Here is a 22,147-nt window from a genome sequence, read left to right as displayed (position 1 = left end):
TCATAAGACACTATTCTTAGCACAGAATTCAAGATGCTAAGCAAAGGAAAACAGTTTCTACCCTAATTTGCAATAGCATTTTTCTTACACTTTTACTTTGTAATGGTATTTCTAACATCATGAAAACTTGATTTTTCACCTCAGCTTTAAAGTTGTTAGGTGGGGTTTTTTTAATTTTATTTAATGAGATAGGACTGAGAGTGAACAGTAAAGACATCCTTCCTATTCCATAGTATGAATTTGGGAATTGAATATTTAGGCAGCCCCACATGGATTTTTATCCTTTGAAACTGCAAGAGTTCAGCTGAATGAGCAACCTCTGAAGTCCATTTGTGACTTAAAACTTGTGATCTTCATGATGCCTCTTTACATTTGCTTGTCTAAAACTGCACTTAGAATGTTTCTCAGCTGCATCTCCTGCAGCATGATGGCATCTTTGGGGCTCAGAGGGGTTACTGGGCGTTAAATTCACTGCTGATGGTTATTGGTGCTTAAACCACTGCACCACTGAGAGGCAGCACTTGGCTGCCTAATGTCTCAAATTTGGGCTATTTGAATGCTGATGGGATAGGGAATACCAGATGTATGTATACTCAAAAACCCTCACTTCAGCTGTAAAAGTATAATTTTGAGCTGATTTTTGCATGATTTTTTTTTTTTTTGCTTGCTGGAAGTACATCATACATACAAAATAACCTGTCCTGACATTAGCATGGCCCAGGTAGTGCAGTTATAACCAGTTTCACCTGTCCTGAGGAACAAAAGCTGTTTCTGGGAAGTGCCCAGCAGGTAACAGGTCTGTTGGTATGCAGCAGAAGGTCAGGAATAATTTTTTTCACACTGTTAACTGTAGCTATTTATTCTAGTAGTGAAGTCACAACAGAGTTAAGTCAGCTTCATGATATTATTAGGAGAGGAGCTTGAAAATTGGCCAAAACAAGTCTGAGTCTTTTGGGAAAGCAATCATTTAAAAAGAGGTTCTTTTTTGCCCAAAGATTTCCTTTCAAATCTTTTTATTTGGCCACACAAAGGCATTTTGGCATGTCAGTAACCCCTCTGTTGGCAATGCAGTCCTTTCAGAAGGTGGCAAGTCAGCTTGTGACTGCTGGCAGCTTCTCCACAACCCCATCCTCCTGTTGAACCTTGTGCTCTGAACCTGAAATGATTTTTCCTGCTGTCATTTGGTGCATCCAGCAATCTCTGTAGTGCCTGGCTGTGCTTTTCCCATCTTTAGTGGTGGCAGTGTCAGCAGGGCTCCTGTCCTGAGATGGGTGTGCAGCCCTCTCTTGCCATTCCCATCTTGTAGTGACCTGGTAAAAGAAGTTTAAAGTGAGGCATTTCTGTGCTCTTCAAACCATGATTTTAAGCTTTTTCATTCACTGTTATCGAATCCATTGCTTTGGTGTGCTCAAGAATGCATAGAAAAGAGAATCAACTTCTTTTGTGGCTTCATTTCTACTCTGACCACCTTTTCTCATTCTTTTACAGCTTATTAATTAATTTAGAATAATTTTATTAACCCACACATATTTCTGAGTAACAGCGATTGTAAAAAAGGACAATATTTTGAGACAAAACTATAAGGTTTAAAATTAAAAAACCAGCACAAAACGAACAGATAAAACCTTGTATGTTAATTTTCTGGTGTATGTGGCAGCTCAAGATTGTGTTGGAATATGAGAAAAATCTTAAAGAAGTGGGATTGATGTGAAAAGAAGTAATGAACCTTCCTTAATAACTCAGGTGTCATTCCAAAACCTTGTGTGGATAATAGTGCTACTCTTGAAATGAAAGAAACTGTTCACACACACAAACTGTAGTTTCAAAAATGCTGTTTTAAGGATTATAGTAGTTAGCAGCATTAATATCTACTTTTTTCTTTATTTTTATATGCAAATAAGCACATCTTCCTCCTCACCAGAGCAATTTCTAAAATATTTTGTTGTTACCTCTCCAATCTAGAAGGATGAGAAAGTGTCTGCTGTTGTGAGTGATCTCAGCATCGTAATGGAATCCAGAGAAGATTCAAATGTGAGCAAGTTTGTGTCACGGTAAGGTGGAATTTTTTGTTCATAGTTATTGTGTGGGATATGGGACAGTAAATGCAGTACTGAGTTTTCATGTGAATTGCTGGCAGCCAGTGTCTTTATGTGATGAGTCCTTAGCCCAGCCTAAACACTTCCATCCCTTTCTGTATCCTGGAGAGAAGATGACAGGCATGTGATTTTGAAGATCTGGAAGGACCTTTACAAATTCATGTTATGGAATTGTTCCTCAGATTCTGTGTGAGCTGCCCTGTGGGTGATGCCTGAAATGCACATCCAGAACCATTCTCCAGTGTTTGCCTCTTTCTGATTCTCAGCTCTCAATTCCAGGTCTCTTATTGGCAACAGGATTTATTTCACTGATATCTTTAAAAAATGTAATTTAAAAACATGCACTAGTGTATTTGTGTAATAGCTTAAGAAAATTAACATACTAAAACTTAAATGTATGAATGAATGCTGTTTCTTATTATTTTCTGGAGTATGCCAGCTTCTTGTGGTAACATGAGGAGTAAATGATAGAATTATTTGTCTGCAGTATTCCACTGAATTGTGCTAGCAAGCTGTTCTGAGAACAAATCCATTATCACTGAGTCATTGATTTAATTCTTTTTTTTCAGTTGCTTCTTTTGTTTTCTATTATTTTTTGGTCTTGGGGAGGGAGAAGAAGGGCCAACAGATGGATGAAGAAAGAGGTCTATTGAGTTACCTCTGTTTTAGTCTCTACTGAAAACTGTTTTACTGAAAAGCTCTGAGATTTCCATATAAATCTGCTAAAGCTTGTGGTGAAACTGGGAAGAAGAGCTGACTGCTCTCAAGAAGTGGGATTTTGAAGAGGAAATTGCCCTGTTTTATTCATGGGTATTTTATGACAGCAGAAGTGTATTGGAACTTCATAGTCACACTGGAAAGGAATGTGTTGAAGTAGTGGCAGAGTTTATTTCATCCTGGCTGCAGCCCTGCTCTCTTTCCCTGTCTCTCCTTTTCACCTGGTGCCAGTACTCATAAATGAGCACAAGTTTTCCTGAATGATAGGAGATGGCAGCAAAGCAGGCAGTGCTGTCTCCTGAGTGCCCCTTGGCCTTGTGCCTGTGGATAACCCTGCAGCCAACAGGGTCAGTGGGGTCAGCAGGCTGGAAACTCCTTCTGGGGGTAGGGAACAACCCCAACTTGTTCCCCCATAGCCCCTTCAGATGTCACCTGTCCTGTGCAGTGTGAGGCTCTGAGCCCATGGCTGATGCTGGCAGGGCCTGTTTGAGTCCTTCCCCTGTTCCACTGAGTCTGTCACGTCCCTTCAGGGCCTGTTCTCCCAATCCCCTTGTTGAGCCACTCCTCATTGCTTTTTCCAAGTTGTAATCCCCTCATGTCCAGTTTCAGACTTTTCCCAACTAGCTCTTTGTTTTTTAGTCTGCTCCTGAAATCCCTACCTCTTCCCTTCTTTTCCCTCCGTTCCTGACCAGCTGAGTCTGGTCTCCTGCTGTTTTGCTCATTTGCAGCCTCCCTACCAGTTTGTTTTCTTCTCTTGCTTCCTTGGCCCACTCTTGCCAAATCCATTGTCTAGTTCTGTTCTGTCTCCTGGCTGGGATTCTTTTCCTCTCCAGTTTTCTAATTTTTTTTTGCTATGTTTTTTTTTAAAATAATATGTGTCAGAAAATGGTCTTTAAGAACAGCAGAGTTAAAAACCTGGCATTCAGTTCCTGCTTTGGAAGAAAATAGGGGAATACTAGAACACTTGAACAATATCTTCTTAAATGAAGCAAAATTCAGCTGTCTGCAGGTGCTACTGTAATAAATAAATGGTACATCTCTATACAAGAATTGTACATTTTTTAAAAGTGGGTATATTTTAATATAGTTTCTGAATTACTATGTGACAAGAACAGATGTATGCAAATGAAATCCCAATATTTAGTTGTCTTTTTTTGGGTTTCACATGTGTCCCCTTTGGACCACTTATCACTTATGTTGTACTTTATTAGTGTTGAGAACATCTAAAGAAACTCTTGTCCATCCTTTTTTCCTTTTTCAGACTTGACACCTCATTAATTGTTGGGGGAGTTACCTTTGCACGGGTTACTTAGGCAAATAGAGATTTTAAGCAGTATGAAAATTGCTCTTACTTTTTACTAACTAGTTAGAATCTGTAAGTCAGAGTGCAGGATTTAGAAAATGTGCATTATATTAAATGCTGCATGGGCAAAGCCCTCTGTGAATGAAGGGAAGCAGGAATTCTCCCCCCAGCTTTGAGCTGTGCTTTGGTTTTCTGTGCTAATGTAGGAAGTCTTGCATTCTGCAGTGAGTTAAAATTGATTTTCTCCCTTAAAATACATAAAGGAACACATTAAAGGAGGGTTAGGTGCTCTTACAACAGGTAAATTTCCTACATACCTCTGTGTTTTGTTGATATTTTGTGGAAGTGTGTTTGGATGGACAGCCCATGATTTTAAGCTGACAGAATTAGTCTCTGCCTAAATATCCTTTTCAGTGGTTTTGGATGACTTCTCTGTAGCATGGATGTTGGCACTGGAGACAGGTGTTCTCTGCTCCAAGTGGATTTTTGTAATGCTAAATTCCTTCAAAATAAAAAAAGACTTGAATTTTTACCATCCACACTCTTACTACCTTGTTATTTTATACCATGTTTCCTTGGCATTTCAACATTTGGTGTAGTTGACTTCAGGAGGAGGAATTAGGCTAATTTGGGCTAATTAGGAATTAGTGCTTATGGGCAGATTTGATGCTGTGAGAGTTCACTGAACTGGTGAACTCTTACTCCTTTGCCAATATGGATTTACATACAGCTGTTCTTGCCAACAGATTCCCCTTGCTAAACACTGAGTTCAGCTTTTTGTTTTGAATTTAGCCAGTGCTGTGTGAGAAAAGTGCATCCTCAGATATATTGGTTGACTAACTTCTACATTGGAACCTGGTTCTTTGAACTTCTACCCAAAGCTTTTTCTTTCTGTTGATGATCCAGCCTTGAAAATTATCTGCTACATCACCTAAAAATGATTTTGAGGCAAAAAATAAATAAACTCATAACCATGCTAAACCAATGCTGCCAGCGTTTTTTTCATCTTGGCCTGATTTTGCTGGCAGCTGTGACCACTGTGGTAACTTCCTTTAGTGATGCTGTTCTTTCCAGGCTGGGATAAAACTTGTTTGGCTTTTCTTTCACATTTTCAATATCTGAATGACCTTAATGTATTTTTCCCAGTTTTTTTTTTATGTAGCTGGTTAAGGTTTGCTGTTCTGTATATTAAATAGAGCAGGATTGAAAACACAGCTCTCCCTGGGAAGGCTGAACTGACTTGGTAATCCACTGTTGCAGCCATTCTGGGAATGCCTCAAGTCTGAAAATCCAAAAAAGAATAGCTAATCTCAGGATGTTAGAAGTCAAATTTACATTAGAATTTAAATACTCTAACTTCCTGAAATATTCTCAAACATCAGTCAGGTATCTTCCTCAGTCAGGTTTTGTAAACTTGTAAAATCCTATATTAGTCACCAAAATAAATATTTGTACTTCCAAAGCAGCGCTTGCCAGGTGTGTTTTGATGATGGCTAATATCAACAATGACATGAAGCCTTTCACCTTTGTTGAAATAATCATATTACTTTAGTTATCCTGACGTGTTGTTTTTGTGGAGTTCTGCATCCTTTGCATTCTGGCTGCCTTTGTTCAGTGAAAACTGCACACCCTTTGAGCTTTTTCCCTAACAACCCTGCATGTGTGGTTTGCTGCCTGACAGTTTGTCACCTTCTATTGTCTCTTTTCCTTTCTCCATCCTACTAGAAATTTGAAAAATCAACATTTATATCTATCTTTCCCTCCTGCTCTCCCCTCCCAGCATAAGAAGGAACATGGACCTGTTAGAGCAGATCCAGAGGACAGTGAGGAGGGTGTTCAGAGGTGGGAGCCTGTCCGGTTCTCGGCTGTTTGGATGGCCTGGAAAGGCCCGGGGTGGCCTTGGGGCAGCCGCATTTCAAAGGACGAGAAGAGGCTTCAGTTCTTTTCTCGGTCTCGGTGTTTATTAATTGTTTATCTAAAAGATTTTCCCTCGGCCCGACAGAGCTCTGCTCAGCAGCCAGCCATGAGCACACTCCCTGCCCTCCGGACAGTCACCTATCTTTATACCCAAAGTTACGTGTACAATATTTATCATTTTTCCCCAATACCTTTCACCCTTATTGCCCAGTGCACTTTTAGTAATGACCAATCCCAAAGTGCCACCATCACCACAGAAGATGGAGGAGAAGAAGAAGAAGGACAGGACACGCCCCAATTCCTCCATCTTACTTCTCTAAACCCCCCTGTACAGAAATCCTAAACCCTGTGTCTCACCCTCTAATTAACCAATCCCTTCACCATTCACCCCGGTGAAACCCTCCTATCCTCACACAGGTGTCGTCTCCTGTGTAGGATCAAAGTCCAGCCACCAGACACTTCTGGAACATTCCAGGACTCCCGAGCCCCCCAAGGGTGCTCTCGGTGACACCTCAGTCCTGAGGTGCTGAGATCCCACAGGAGCCCCTCTGCTCTGGAGACAAGATCACATCAAGCTTTAACTGTCTGACCCAAGTTTTGGTTTAGGTGCCCTGTGTCCTCAGGCCTCCCTTCCTAGTGAAGCTGCAAGGGAGGTCTTGGAAAGCTGAATTCATCTTGGTTAATCTTGAAAAGCAGAGGCAGGTAACATGTCAGGTAGAGTTGGCTGGCTAGGACAAAGATTTTGGGAATATTTGAAGGTTATTGTTACAATTTGGGAATTGTTACCATTTTGCAGGTTTGGCTTTTACTATGCAACATCTTAGAAAACAAGTTGAACTAGAATAAAATCAAGCTAAGATTTTGCAGGTGGCTGCTTTGTTCCCACATTTTACTGGTAAAACAAACACTGGAAACATTGGCTTAGGAATGTGTTCTTCAACCTCTTTTTCAATTATAACACTACAGCTTTTTTTCAGCTTTGTAATTGTTATTTTGGGTGATTTCTACTTCATATTCAAACAATAGTAATGAATTTTTTTAAGTGTGGATTTTACACTGATGATAATCTGATTATCATATTAGTGTAAAATGATATGATAATCAGATTATCATATACATCTGATAATGAGTGGGTTAAACAATATCTTTTTGTTTTATAGCTCTGAAGAATGTGGAGATATTATAACATTTTTCAGAAGCCTTTCAACCTATGCTGAGTGGTATGAGCATCGTAGACACACCTTCCTGCATTTCAAGGTAGTGCTTATCCAACCTTTATTTATTAGTACAATATTTATTCTTTTAAGAAGTTGAGTAAGACAGAGCACTGGAAGTGAAACTGGTTGTCTTTAGCAGAGTATAGATCTTAATTTTGTACGTGGTGGTGAAGAGAATAGGAGCTAAAAATTTGTGTTGTGTTCAAGGGGCAATTGAGCAGCAATTGCAGTGTTCCTCATGGGTGGAGGAAAATAAGACTCTGCCTTTCTGTGAAGGAGTAAGACAGTTTGCTTTGGTATTCTATTTTATTTTGATTAAAAAAAAAAAAAAGAAATTAAAAGAAAATAACACTTGTAATCTTTGGCATATAAATGTTGGTTTTGAAGGATTAGATCTGTTTCTCTTGACGATGTGTCAGCTTGTGTTTGGATGACAGCACTTTCAGTTCTGGAGTGTTTTACTGGTGTAGGAAATAAACTGTTCCTCCCTCCTAACTGGAACCCAGCATTTGAGCTTAGTTTAAATTACCGGCATTTGCCTTGTTTGTTTTGGCTTTGTGCTGCTTTTAAGATAAACAACTAATCCTTGGAGTAAAATACAGACACAAAACATCTTACATGATGCTTTATGTAGGAGAAGGATGTTGAGCTGCTTAATTGTTTGTGGTTTCTCGGCTGAGTTTTTCATACCTCAAGAATTTACTGTCATTCAACTTGACACCATCTTTTCAGCTGTAGTATCAAGTGGGAACTGCACCTTTTCCTATTTTTTCAGCCTTTTAGGCCTTTGAGTTCTGTGCTGAATGAATCAATTTCTATTATCAATCAGAAAATTACTTATATTTTCTGATTGCTCAGCTGAGGACTGGATTTTTTTTTTAGTGCAATGAACTGGCATTGCCTAATCCTGCTGGCTTTTGTCTATGGGCTTTTCTCTAATCCCTCCACAGAAAAGGTAGAGCACCAAAAGCTTTAGGGCTCTGCAATTGTTTTTTCCAGCTTCCCTTGATGCCTTCTGATCCTTAGATCAGCAGTCACTGTGGTTTCTGGGACAGTGATTTGGTTGTTGTAAATATTTCTCATTTTTAAATATAATAACAAGGAAAAAAATAGGAAAGAGTTTTGGAGAAATCTTCAAATTGTTGTTATATAAGCAGTTTTTAAAAATGTTTGAGTATAAACAATGAAATTATCTACTAATTGCTAGAAGATGTGTGAAGATAATTCATTGAAGACATTACAAGTTTGTCAGTATTACAGATGTTCTTTCTAAAGGTAGTTTCAATTCCATGGTCAAAGACAAAGGTAAAGTTGAAAGACAAACCAATTTGGGAGAGTATTTACCAAATATGACTGACTGTTCTTATGAAGAGTATTTTACACCTTCTTATTTTTGTTAGCATTGCTAATAATTTAATGTTGAAACAGAAGACTTTCTCAGGTAAGGGAATTAATAAAAGATTCAAATCTAACAATTCATATTAAGTAGATTGCCAAGGAGAATGTATATTTGTAATTTCATGTTTTAGTAATCTGTGGGAAAGCAATTAGACATGTGTTGTTAATATATGCATAATACCAACTCAAGAGTCTATCCTGTTTATTCACACTGACACAGAATTAAAAATTAGCCTGTAATATTTGTATTTATTTTTTCCCCCTACCTGCTCTCTAGACTCTCCTGTTTTGGAGAGAACTGCTGGGGGGAGTCTTGGGTTTATAGCTTTTCTATTAATGTGAGGTTTTATTAAAGAAAACAAGTGCCAAGGCTTTTATGTAGAAATAAAATAGTTTCTGATACTTTCCTCAGAGTGTGGTGTAAAAACACCAAAGGTAGTTTATTTTTTCTTTCCTGTTTTGCTACCTGAGAAGAAAGGGATAATGTAGAAGTGGATGAGTACTTCAAATAATATTGGATGTTTTGAGATTTGTGGCAATTCAAGGTCAGCTCAAAACAGGCTTTGAAGGAGCAAGTGGGATGTTCACCAAATATTCTGTATGGCAGGTCTTGCTATTGTCACAATAAATATATCTATAAAATGGATTTACATCTGCAAATAACCTCCTAACCTCAGTCTGCTGTGAGGCTGAACAACTGAGACGTGTTGGCAAGGCTGGAAGAGCAGGTTGTGGAAGCTGATACTGATAAACAAGAACAAAAATTCAAGTTTTATTGGAATTTCAGAACAGAAGTGAGTGCTAGGAAAAAAAAAAAATTGTTTACATTCAGCTTGAGATTAGTACAGGTCACAGAAATAGGAGGTGGAAATCCTCCCTGCTGAAGCCTTTCTCACTTCATGCTTTGATGAACTTGCTGTGAATGGGGAAAATAAAGTAAAACACATCAGAGAACTTGGTGCCTGCATGAGGCATTCAGGAGTTACCACTTGGCTGCTTTGCTTTGCTCACAAAGTGTTTAGAGCATTAATCACTGTCACTGATGGTAATTAGTATGTTTCAGAAATATATACAACATTTTAATGTGAAATTAATTGTGTGGTAGTAGGGAGGTGTTGGAATGTTTACATGTGTGTATATATTACAAAAACATGCATTTATTTGTGTATACACATTTTTGGTGATATTTACTGGTATTTATTTATTTTGGTGATTTACTGAAAAGAGTTTTAGTGGCAATGATTTGTGATGAGAATAAGATCAGGGGCTGCTGCTTATGTAACATTATTACACTTACAGCTGTGTTTTCCATCTTAGGCATTTATCACAAGAGATGGGAGAGAATTGCTGGGTTTATTTTTTTCCAAATAGAGATTTGGCTTGACATTGGAATGTATTTTTATATGCTTTGAAGTTGTTTTTCATGTTTTGATAAAGACCTGGGAACATCAAAGTTCTATGATTTATGTGGAAAAATGAAAACCAAGTGTTGCTGCCGGACTTGGTTTTGGTCTCAATTAAGACAATGGAATTTCCTTCTTGTTACACTAAATAACTTAAAATGGAAAATATTGGGGGTTGCTGTTTTTCTTGGGAAACGGGTTCAGGGCAAAAATATCTGTTCAGAATTAAGTGCCATCAATTCCCCATAGCACAAGCACTAACAAATCAAGGCTTAGCTAAATAAGATAAATAAAACTAATACCAAATATTTTGTAAAATCAGTATTTTAGATGTAGTGATACATCATCATGCATTTGATGCTTAACTATTTCTACTAATTAGGAATCTATACTAACTTCAAAAGTAGTACAAAGTGGATGTGGTAATAATAACTAGCACACCTTTGGCTTTAATTTGTCTGGAGGCTTTCCACCTGTGCTAGGTATTGGAAGGGAGAAACTGGATGTCAGAAATGTTCACTTGAGGAATTAAAAACATTGAGCCCTTTATCAGTGATGAACTGAGTGTCAAGGCCTGCAAAGTCAATTTGTGTTTTTATTACACTGCATAGGTTCAAGGCTTTGAGTGAAATGGTTGAAGTTACCTCTGATTTCAGGTTAATGATGGAATCAACTTTTCTTTGTAGCTTCCAAGTCTGATTTGATTTTTCCCTAATGATCAGAAGTATTGTTGCAGAAGGGTAAATCTTTCTTTGCTCTGACATCTAGATGAAATCATACTTATTTACAGGTAAACACATGAATTCAGTTTTGCTTTTAACTATATTATCACATTTCCTGTCAGGAGGAGCTGTGGAACCAAGGCTTGGTCGACATCATTAGTTAATAAAAAACATATTTGAGTCTGTTATTCTGTATGTAGACTGTTCTTTTAAAATAGGAAGCTGATGTTGCAAGAACAGCTCAGCAAAACATATATATTTCACTTAAAAATACATTGTGTAAAAATAAAACACATGTTATTTTCAAAGCAGAATAGTAGAAGGAAATCTAAAACATCTTTGCAAAGTTCTAGTTGCTATGTTCCTTGGTGTACTAAACCTAAATAGGAGTTATTCTCATTTACCACAAATCAAGTTTTTAAAAAATGTTAATGAATTTAAGCTTTGAGAAGTTCTGTTTCTAAACATAACTTTCTCTCATCTTCATCTTCATCCAATACACTTTTGAAGGTCAGCTGAAAAGATTTCACTCCAGATTAAAAGAGTGGGATTAGAATTCAGAAATATTTTTCCTCTTGGTTTGCTCAAAGAAAATCTTGCATTTATCTGCAAGTAAAGTGTGGTGGTTGTTCTGAGTGCTGGTAAAGAATGAGAATAAGCAGTTTTGTGTGGTTTTATCTAAAGAGTATGTGGTGAAATAAAAGCTGAGATAATGTGTGTGCATGTATATATATTTTTACACTTTCAATAACAGAAAAGATTCTGAAAGCACGAGGGACACCATAATGACTGAAGTAACTGAACTGGTTATTTCAGAGAACGGTGCAACATCGCAGGAGCTCAAGAGCACTAGTAAGGGAGAGGATAGGAGCTTGTAAACAGGAAGAAGAGATCCTTGTTAGGTGCCTGGCTGGCCCCAGCAGGGTCAGTAGTAGGTGCCCACGGGCAGCATCCTCAGGCAGGAGAAGGCGTTGACGTGCTTGGCCAGCACGATGGGGTTGCCCTCCATGCGGATCTCGTCCATGCGCGTGCGGATGTAGCGCGTGTTGTTGGACTTGCAGAACGTGTCATCCGTGATGCTCGTGATGTTGTTGTACTGCAAACCAAAACATTCTCATAAATCAATCCATACAGGCAGTGGTGAGAAAAGATTAGAGGTTTTTTGCCATTTCCTATCCCTGATGTACAGAAACCAATAATAAATCCTTCCATGGCAATTGGCATCTTCTGTGTTTCCAGATGGTCATGGCCATACACATTGGCGTGGTAAATGGTTTTATTGAGGTGCAGTGAAAAACTGTAGTGGGAGCTGTTTTAAAATAGAATAAGTTGGATTGAAGTGTGTAACTCGTGGGGTGTTTCCTAAGAGAAAGTTAAGGAAATGCTTTGGGAATACCTGAAGGTGAAGAATGCGCAGGCTCTCCGGTAAGTTCAGGGGCACAGATTCCAGTGCGTTGTGTCCTAAGTAGAGGTAGGCCAAATTTGTGAGCTTCTGTTAAACAGAAAGAGAGGTTACTGATGCTGGTACTACCTGAGGTTGAGTAACTCATGCCTGTTACAAGAAATCAGTAATTTTGTCTGATCACATAACCTGCTCAGTGATGTAACAAAAGCCATTCTTCTGCTGGGAATATTGAATTCCATTATATCAAGAAATTAATAGAACAGACCTTCTATGTTTGGGAAATTTCAGTGTCAGCATGTTGGTTATAAAAGTTGAGACCACTACAAAGTACTGTATGTATATTGTTTATTAGTATTTCTGCAGTCTTCAGAACTCTAATTGAGCCATCAAGTTTTGAATATTTTTTCTTTGTGTTAGAGAGAAAGCAAGCAGGTGAAATATTTCATAGAAAATTCTTTTCTACATGGAGGACATGAGAGAGTAAGTGCACAAATGACTGATATTCCAGAGTGCCTTAAAAGCAAAGCAGAAGCTGAAAAGCTGCTTCATCTTAGTTTGTTTCTTAGAATACAAAAAATACAGGAAAATAATTTGGTGGCAGACTGAATAGTCTGGTTAGTAATTTTGGTTACTTTGATTACCTAGATTATTGGGTTTTTCCTTACCTTGAAAGCATTTGCTTTGATTCCTCTGCTCTTGATTCTGTTTTGGTTTGCATTAAGTGATGTTAGTTTGGGAGGTAGAACAGGAAGTTTGACAAGTCGATTTTCAGCAAGAGAAAGTTCTTCCAACAGCAGAAGCTTTGAAAAGGCTCCATCTTCTATTTCTTCTATCCTATTTCCACTAAAATCAATTCTTCTCAAGGTAGCTTTACACAAAAGAAATGAAAATCTAAGTATTGACGTTATAATTACATGGCATATGAAATGTGCACGGCTGTATATGCTAAATGTTATACGATTGGCTGCAGCATCTAAATTGTGATCTGCTAATGTGAATACTATTAAAATTGACATCTGGATTTTTTCCTGGTCTTAAATGGAAAAAATTAAAAAGGGAAAAACTCTGGGTCCTTCTTTTTATCTTAGAGGTAACGTGAATTCAGATAGTTATAGAATTTCATGCTGTGGAGTGAGATAGCTGGCAGAGCTGTCCCTGGAGCATTTGAAGGAAAATTAACGCCTGCTCATTTAAGACTGTCTGGGATACAGAGCTGAATTTTATTTTTACAATCTGCTCTTTACCTGATGTTTACAGGGTCCAAAATGCATGTTCATTGTGCCTTTCCATTTGATATCTAAAGCAGAGACAGAAAGTGGGGTGTCACTCACTGATGTCGGCGAAGTCTGAGGCCGCGATGCGTTTGATCTTGTTGAAGCGGGCGTACAGGTAGGCGGTTTCCTTGGGCAGGGGCGGCACGGCCTCGATGTCGATCTCCTCGCAGTACACGGAGCCGCTCAGGCACACGCACAGCAAGCACGTGGGCAGGTCTGCCAGCAGGGCACAGCAACTTACAGCCTGCTCAACTCACTTCAGCCTGCTCACTCAACATACAGTTTTCTCTAATGACTTTTAAGATTTCCTATTGTTAGGTTTTCAAAAAATTCTATTTGCATCGAGTTCTGAGAAGATTTATCTTCTCAACTTTGTTCTTTTCAGTGTGTATGATTTCTGTGTGTATAATCTCCGTTCTTACCTGAGCATGTGACATGCTATTAATCAGCCTGAATTCAGTTTAAACCTTTAGATGGCTAATAGTATGGTGAACGTGACAATTGCAAGCTTGACCATGTTAAATATCCCATTTGGAACCAAACCCACAAGGACAAACACCTGGCAGTACATGCATATTTGGTACTGTAAGTGCATTGGAGCATTTCTGGCAGGTCACACAATATCCTGTGTTATTCCTAGCTACTATTCTGTCTAAACCTTTTGATAAAAACTCCAGCAATTATGTTTATATATCACATATGGTTTAGGTTGGAAGGGACATTAGAGATCATCTCATTCCAACCCAAAGACAGGGACACTTGCACTAGACCAGGCTGCTCAGAGCCCTGTGCACAATCCCTATCAGTTTTATACTGAGGTTTTTACAGCTGTTGTTTTAAGTAGAGAGAGAAAAACTTTTTGTAATGTAGTCTGAGACCTTTCTGGCTTGTGCTAGTCCTCATGGACAGTAGTAAAGTATCATAACTTCTGCTTTGCTCTAGTCTTTTCTGCCAGCAATGTTCAAATACATGTAATGAATGTGGCTTTGAATCCTGTTTCATCTCCACTGCTGTCTTGTGCTGTGTTTTCTATATTTTGAGAGTTTTGGTTGGCTTCCACCCTGGAGTGAGTGCAGTGCAGACAGCAGGGTCATTCCATGGCGTAGCTGTCACCACACAGCAAAGCAGGACCTTCTGCAAGAGTGAGGAGTTGCAAAAGCAGCAGGTCAATACTGGGAAGCCAGTACATAAGAGTAATTCTTTTTCTTACAGCAGCACTGCAGAGAACAGAATGGAGATTTTGAGGTTTAGCTTGTGAATATCATCATTTTTAGGCTGCAGAGTTTTGCCCTGTTTGGTGATTTGGGGTTTTTTAATTTAGTGGCTTGTTTTCATGTTTGTGTAGGAAATGGAAAAATGTCAAACAATATTGTGACTGTTATAAAGGCAATAGTTTTTATGCTTGTCTGTCTAGAAGCTCTGATGTTCTTGGAGACTTGCTCAGTTTTGATGGGGCCTTGCTGACAGGTGATATTTGGCAATAATTAACATTGAATTAGCACTTTGGTATACACTGACAGTCCACTGGTCTTGCTGAATCATCAGTTATTTTTGGAAGTTTATATCACAGACAAGCAAAATAAGGGTCTCTTTTTCTCATTGCTCTGTTTGGCAGAAAAACTTTGTCCTTTTTGTGTGCAGAGAGCAGTGGGGTTTGTTAGGAGAAATCTGGACAGTGTACCCAGGGCCTGTAGGAAGCTTTGACAAGTGAAGAATGTTCCTGATGTATTTTAAACATTGACCTCCCTGATCATCAGATGTAAACTTTGAGAATAGCCAATTGTTCAAATAAATCTGTTGAAATAATTTAAGCACATAGTATTTCATCATCACTTGGGTTAAACTGTGGAACTTACTGGGGGATGTATTTTGTTTTTCTTTGTTGTCTTGTCTAACTTATTCAACTTGGGTGCATCTCAATGGCAAATATGACTGGGCAAGTCTGTGGAGATGTTTACAAGCTGTGCTTTGTGTATTCAGAGTTTACCTGAGGATCCTTTACATTTTTCAGCCTGCTCCATCAGAAGTTACAAGGTTTTCCACGGGAGATATGAAAGATATTCATAAACAAAAATATTAATTCTGTAGCCTTTGTTATCCTTTGCACTTTAGATTTGTATGTTAAAACATCTTCTTTTGGATATCTTAGACATCACAATATTCATATCAGTTAACTTACTTGTGTCCTTTGTTGGTGGGACATCAAGTTGGCTGTCATCGCTTTGTAGCATTAGGGAGGTGTCAAGAGAAACATTTGTTCCAGCCTTTGTGAAAGAACAATTGATGTTTTAAAACACAAACCACAGACAAAAAGCCACAGAGCATTACAAGGATTTGAAATAACATCTTGTAAAGCGAGCTTCCTACAATGTACCTACTTATCATACTTACTTTTTAAAATGCTTTTATAGGTTGGATGACTAAGGTGATGTATTGTTACTTTTACACACAAACTACTCACTTTAAAAGGCAAGAAGGGAAGGTGCTGCCAGTGCTCTTTAGAAAACTCAAGTTCTTTAGGAAAGACACAAAATAGAAATAGAAAATATAGTCCATATGGTGGGAAGGAATATCTAAGTGGTGGATGTTTACAAACAGAGTTTTGAAGATCAAGATTTTGCATATAATGCAAAACTCAATAGGATTCTTGTGAGTCTAAGTTATATTTTGTTGTTATTTTACCCAAATAATCTCAGTAAAATGACTGAGATGTCCTTGCATTTCAAGTTATTCACAATTCCTCCTGGAGCTAGTCATCACATCTTTTCAGTTGCAGGACAACTTAGTTTATAAACACATTCCTTGCAGGTATTGGCTGAAATTGAGTAATTTGTTTCCATTATCTGCATGTTAGTCTGTTTTAAGGTGTGGGCTGCTCACAGAAAGGGCCTCTTCACACAGAGTCGCTGGGTTGGAAGAGACCTTCAAGATCAAGTCCAGCCCTAAGACTTGAACTAGACCATGGCACCAAATGCCACATCCAATTGTTGTTAAACACACTCAGGGATGGTGACTCCACCACCCCCCTGGGCAGCCATTCCAGAACTGTCACCCATTCTGTAAAAAACTTTTTCCCAAAGTCCAACCTGTATTTCCCTTGGCACAGCTTGAGGCTGTGTCCTCAGGTTCTGTCAGTGCTGCTGGAGAAAGAGCCCAACTCCACCTGAGCACAGGCTCCTTTCAGGAGCTGTGTAAAGTGATAAGGTCACCTCTGAGCCTCCTTCTCTCCAGGCTCAGCACCCCCATCTCCCTCAGGGGTTCCTCTCAGGGTTTGTGTTCCCAGCCCCTCTCCAGCCTCGTTGTCCCCTCTGGATGTGCTCAGTGTGCCAAGGTCCTTCCCAAGCTGAGGGGCCAGGGCTGGGCACAGCACTCAGGGTGTGCCCTCAGCAGTGCCCAGTGCAGGGGCAGAACGAGCTCCCTGCTCCTGCTGGGCCTCACCATTCCTGATCCAGGCCAGGAGCCATTGGCCTCCTTGGCCACCAGGGCACTCTGCTGGCTCATGGGCATTTCAACCAGCACCCCCAGGGCCCTTTGTGCCTGGGCACTGTCCAGCCACACCATCCCAGCCTTTATTATTGTGGCCTCTTGTGATGCAGGGAACAGCAGTCAGGTTTTCATTGGGTGCTGGAGCGATTTTAGAGAAATACCTATTATTACTGTATTTACAGTATAGATACAGTGCTTTATACTGTCATTTGCCTGCAGTAACACGAAGGGGATTTCAGTTTGACTCTGGTCAGTTGGTTTTGGCTTGCATCATTTATTTGTTGGTTTGGTTTTTTATAAATGGGGAATATTTGTAGGACAGAACAAGCTAATATGTTTTTTGGTGTGCGTGGCTATTGGAAACACATGCAGGAAAGAGCCTTGTGAGATGTGGAAGATGTTTTTCTTTAAACATGCTTAAGGATCAGGCCCTGGCAGGAGTGCTCTGTGGAAGAGCTGTTTGTACACTGGGAGTGCTGACAAATGAACCCCGTTTAGTTTTCTTAATCCCCCACTCTCCCCTCCTTCAGGGACTCAGGTGCTTCATCTGCAAGGGCAGTGTGCAGGTAAGAGCATCCAGGCTCCTTCTGATATTGGGTTTTATTTGGTATTTAGTTGCTTGTGTGTACTTTACTGTGGGAATTTTTTTATTCTGCAAAACAAGCCCCTCAGGCTTGACTTAAAGCCTGAGAAACAAATATCTTGGCCAGCCTCTGTCATTTTGACCCCTTTTTAGCCTGTGAATCATCTGTCCCTTGGCTCTTCCCTGTGTCTGCCTCTGCAGGCTCTGGCTCTGGTTTGGGCTAGCTTGGTTTGTCCTACTGAAGTTTTTGGGATCTCAGTTAGGAAGTTTAAGGTTCTCAGTAGGATTCTGGCAGCAGTTTGGCCAGAATGCTGGGTGGAGGGAAGCTGGGGGTGTCAGCTTACCAGCTACACTCCAGCAAGCAGCAAATCTCCCAGAAGCTTTCTGCAGGAGTTAGCTCACAAAGATAGGTTCATTAGGACATGAAGACGTGGCCCTTGAGGTATCTGTGCCAGCAGAGACTCCTGAGTGCATGGACTGCTCATGGAGTATGGCTGCAGCTGGTTTGGCTCCTGAGGGACATTTACTGACATTTGCTGGCACAGCTGATCTGTCCCAGGTGGAGATTTCCAGCACAGTCTCCTACTTGAGCCATCTTAGTGTAATGCAACTTAGTGCTCATCTCTGCCACTGGGAAGTGTCATTGAAATTAAAACTGGCAATTTGCAGAATACCATTCAATTCCTAAAATTAAAAAGTATTTGCTGCTCAGCCATAAAAATTCCTCACTATGGAGTATCAGTGCAAAAGATTGTTTGGATTATAACCACAAGTTCATTACTTGTCTATGTAAGCAATGCACTGAAGGAATATTGGCCTACTCACATACTTAAATTCCACCTGCCTCTTCTACTTTACTGCACAGACACATTAACATTTTCCATCTAAATACTCCAACCATCTTCAAATTTCTGCAAAATAATTTATTCATCTTGTAACACAAAGGTCTGATAGTTAATGTTCAATGAAATGAGTTAGTCCACATGTGAGACAACATCTAATTGAGTGGTTCTGTTCTCTTGTGGAAATTAAGATTTTGTGCTTTAAATTGCTCAAATTTTATTCAAGAGTGGTATGACTGTGGTTTCAAATAATCATAGTAATAAATTCCTTGTGATGTTTTTAGTAAAAACACTTTTCTATCGGTGTGTTCAAGCATACAGTAAGGAGTTAAATTTGTATGCAAGACAGATTTCTGACTGGGCATGCTTGAGGAAACATTTGGCATGCATTTCAGTTCCAGTTAACACTTGGAGTATTTGGGGAGTAAAATCAGTGCAATAAATGAATAGAAGATCTGTTTGTGCACCCCATGATGTAAACTGGGAACACTGGCACTTGTGTCAATGTAGTTGTTGCACATAAGGAACTCATTTATTATTTTGCAATGAAAGCATGTCAATAGAGACCTGACCTGATGGAAATAATGACTGACTGCATTCCTAGAATTATCCTAAGCAGAAGTGTTGGCCTTCAGAAGACCTGCAGCTTCTAGAACTGCCAGGAGGACTTTGATTTGTCTGTGGCACATCTGTTGGCACCATTTCCATATAGGTAAACTCCTTGTTCCTTTACTGAAGCAGCAGCAATCTTCTGTAAGCAACTTATTGATCAGTGTCATCTGATGCTCTGCCTAACTGGTTAAAGTTGATAGGTTTAGTATTTTTTAAAGACTCACTTCTGAGTGGATAGTTAGCAATTAGTTAAGAGTCATTTATATAGTCCCTTTTTCGTGGATTTATGAAAACATGTTACTTCATCACTGTGGCAAATGTCAGATTTAAAAATACCTTAGGCATTTATTTGCCATAAATATGTAGGTGATTGTTTTCATCAATAGTAGAGAGCTGTAATTTAAGTAGATTTGGGAAATATTAAAAACGTATACAAAAGGGATTTTTCTGTATTTGGACTGCAATTTTTTACTTACTATCTTTTACTGTTTTATTTTTCTTGCTTATCAGGCAAAGTTATTGTAACAAGTACAGTTAATATTAATGAAAACCTCCTTGAGCTGTGCATACTGGGCTGTTACCACTTGCTTTGGATCTGTGGTATTTTCCTTGGCAGCTACTCCTGGGACAGTTGCTGCTGTTTTTTCTCCCTGATCAGTGATGAATCTCCTTCTCCTTTGGTGTGTACTGGTTAGGACTGAATGGGGGTGTGACATTTCTAACTGTCCCTGGCAGCTGAGCTTGTGGCACTTCACTTAATTCTGCCCTGGCTTTGTGTCTTCTGCTGTTGTCTTGAAATTCAGAGGCAGGAATGTGGAGCACCCAACAAAAGCACTCTGTTGGGAGATGCTGAGAGTGCCCTGAGATGTAGGGAATATTCTCTTTACTAAGACCCTCAAAGTGTTAATGTGTAAGTGGCTCCTCCAGCACTGGGCATTCTATAGAATTCTATAGAAATTTGGGAGTGCCCAACTGTTGAGCTGTAAAAAACCCAAACCACCCATCCCTGAAAAACTGAGGAAGAAACTTGATAGTTTGGCAGGTCAAAGGAGGAACTGTGGTTTATACTGGCAGATTATGTTCCATAAAAGGGGGGGTCCAATTATTACATTGGTAGTAAAAGAAAAAAAAATCCCCTTCCTTATTCTTAAGCAAATTCACGGAGTTAATACAACATAGTTAAAACTGTTGAGCTAGTAATTAATGCATCCTGCTCTTGAAACTCTTATCATAAGAACAGCAGAGTTAAAATGATGCTTTAGCCTTATTTGTGCAAGCCTGCCTTCTTGGCTTACTCAGACTGTAGCAAGGGTAATTTTTTTTTTTTTTTTGTGGTTTTAGTTTGAGTGGCTTTCCCTATGTCTGAACTCATTGTATGCGTCCCTGTTATTTTAGGACTTTTCCATAAAACTCACATGCATGCACATTACACCTTTTTCATATCATGCTTATTTTAGTTAAAAATATTAAAAGGAAAATATAAATAAAATACCTTTCTTATATTCTTGGATTGCATTTCATAGTCTTGTTGGGTCAGGCTTCCCATGGAAACATCTGTATCATACTCATAGAGTGATTCTTGCTGTAGAGGTGGTGCTGCATTTACCAAAGGAACAAACACAAACAAAAACAACGTAGCCTGCAAAGTCTCCATTCTTGCCCAGAATGATGTTTGTGGCTTTCAGGGAGCTGGTGAAGATCTGCTCGTGCCTGGACTCTGGAGAACACTTTCTTTGGGACTGGAAATGAAAATGCAATCCGTCAAAACAATATTTAAAGCCTAGAGTACTTGTTGGCAGTGGTTTCTAACACATAAGGAACATGGAACAACTTTTAACTCTTGGTATCCTTTAATTAGACTCTAACTTTATAAAACCTCTTCTTAACATGAGAAGAAACTGGGAAATAATAAACATTTTATAACAAATAAGGGAAATATTCTCATTACATTTGTTTATTTCCCAATTTATTTTTGTTAAAAGACAATTTTGTTAATATTAAGTATTTGGCATATATATAGATTAATTAATTAAAATATTTGAGGTTCAAATGCATTTTTCTTTATTGTCAAAATAAGGGGTTTCAAACCCAAATGCTCTATAACAAAAGCCTCTCATTGTCTTTTACTTTACACGTGAGACTAATCAAGAGAAGATAACTTAATACCCTCAGAATATTATACAGGTTGGGCAATTTTCAGGCAGGAAAGGGGAAGAGGCTGCAAACATGATCTTTGAAACATTACAAATATGCATGCAATAATTTAAAAAATAAATCTTTGCACAGCATTTCTCTCCTCTTTGCTGTAGAAAGTTAATCTACTTTTAGGAAAAAAGCCCACCTACCTTTTTAGCAGATTTCAAACCAGATATCCTTATCTATAGTTACTCTTTTGTCAGTGTACTTTAGGTTCAAGTTATGCATTACATCCAAATTGCTGAACTGAATGCTCTCTCCAAGTTTGAGTCTGCAAAGTGCTTTCCATGGGGTAGAAATGCTTTGCCAGCATTCTCTCCCAGGGTGAGAGGTAATTTCCTGGAGCAGGGGGTTGTGCTTTGCAGAACATTTGCAAATGCTAAGCCTGTGTAGCTCATCCTACTTTTGGTAATCCTTGTTAAAATGGCAGCTTTCTGCTTTTGCTCTTTGTATGTGCTAAGGCTTTTTCTGTAAATGAAATATTAATTGTGCAAACTGGAGGTCTCTAATAAGGCATGTGTTATCCATTTTGTGAAATGCTTCAGCCTAGAGACAAAGCAGCTGCTTTCTGAGACAGAGGTAGAGCCAAAACACACGTCTGTTGGATTAGTCACATTTTGTGAATCGTGAAATGTTTTATTTTAAGTTGTAGATGTTTAGAGAAGTTTTACCTATCTATGAAATGGAAACTTTTCAGTCTCAAGAGTTCTGGAAAAATGTTCTTTAGAATTTCTTGTGTTTGTGTTGAGATTTTCAGACAATCAGTGTCTAAATCCTTCATTAATTAACTTATTAGATAGTTTATTGAAAAATGAATTTCACAAAAAATACTGGCTTTGAATAAAGTTCTGCTTCAGTTTTACAGATAACTCAGTGAACACTGTCCAGGTGTGGAATTTCCATTGGAGCTATGAGCAGCAGTTTTCTGGATTTGTAATGCGTTTCTTCCTCCCCCATCCTTTTCCTCATTATGAAT

At 38.9% G+C, this 22,147-nt stretch overlaps 2 protein-coding genes across 2 annotated transcripts in view; one reads left to right on the top strand and one right to left on the bottom strand.

The window, feature by feature from the left end:
- The window catches only part of CENPP (centromere protein P), a 119,186-nt gene that overhangs the window by 4,169 nt on the left and 92,870 nt on the right, over positions 1–22,147 (top strand). The window contains exons 5-6 of the mRNA XM_005485553.4: positions 1,963–2,051; positions 7,194–7,290. Coding sequence (XP_005485610.3) covers positions 1,963–2,051; positions 7,194–7,290 — 186 coding nt within the window. The remainder of the gene's footprint in view (positions 1–1,962; positions 2,052–7,193; positions 7,291–22,147) is intronic.
- On the bottom strand, positions 8,506–21,624 carry OGN (osteoglycin). Its single transcript, XM_005485549.4, has 7 exons — positions 21,321–21,624; positions 20,468–20,714; positions 15,632–15,716; positions 13,510–13,668; positions 12,844–13,046; positions 12,170–12,265; positions 8,506–11,869 (listed from the first exon to the last, which is right to left on the bottom strand). The coding sequence occupies exons 2-7, from the start codon at positions 20,627–20,629 to the stop codon at positions 11,699–11,701; spliced, it is 876 nt and encodes a 291-aa protein (XP_005485606.2). The 5' UTR covers positions 20,630–20,714; positions 21,321–21,624; the 3' UTR covers positions 8,506–11,698.

Source organism: Zonotrichia albicollis, chromosome 12, assembly GCF_047830755.1.
Source record: "Zonotrichia albicollis isolate bZonAlb1 chromosome 12, bZonAlb1.hap1, whole genome shotgun sequence".
Classification (NCBI taxonomy): domain Eukaryota; kingdom Metazoa; phylum Chordata; class Aves; order Passeriformes; family Passerellidae; genus Zonotrichia; species Zonotrichia albicollis.
This window is presented reverse-complemented; position numbering and strand designations above follow the sequence as displayed.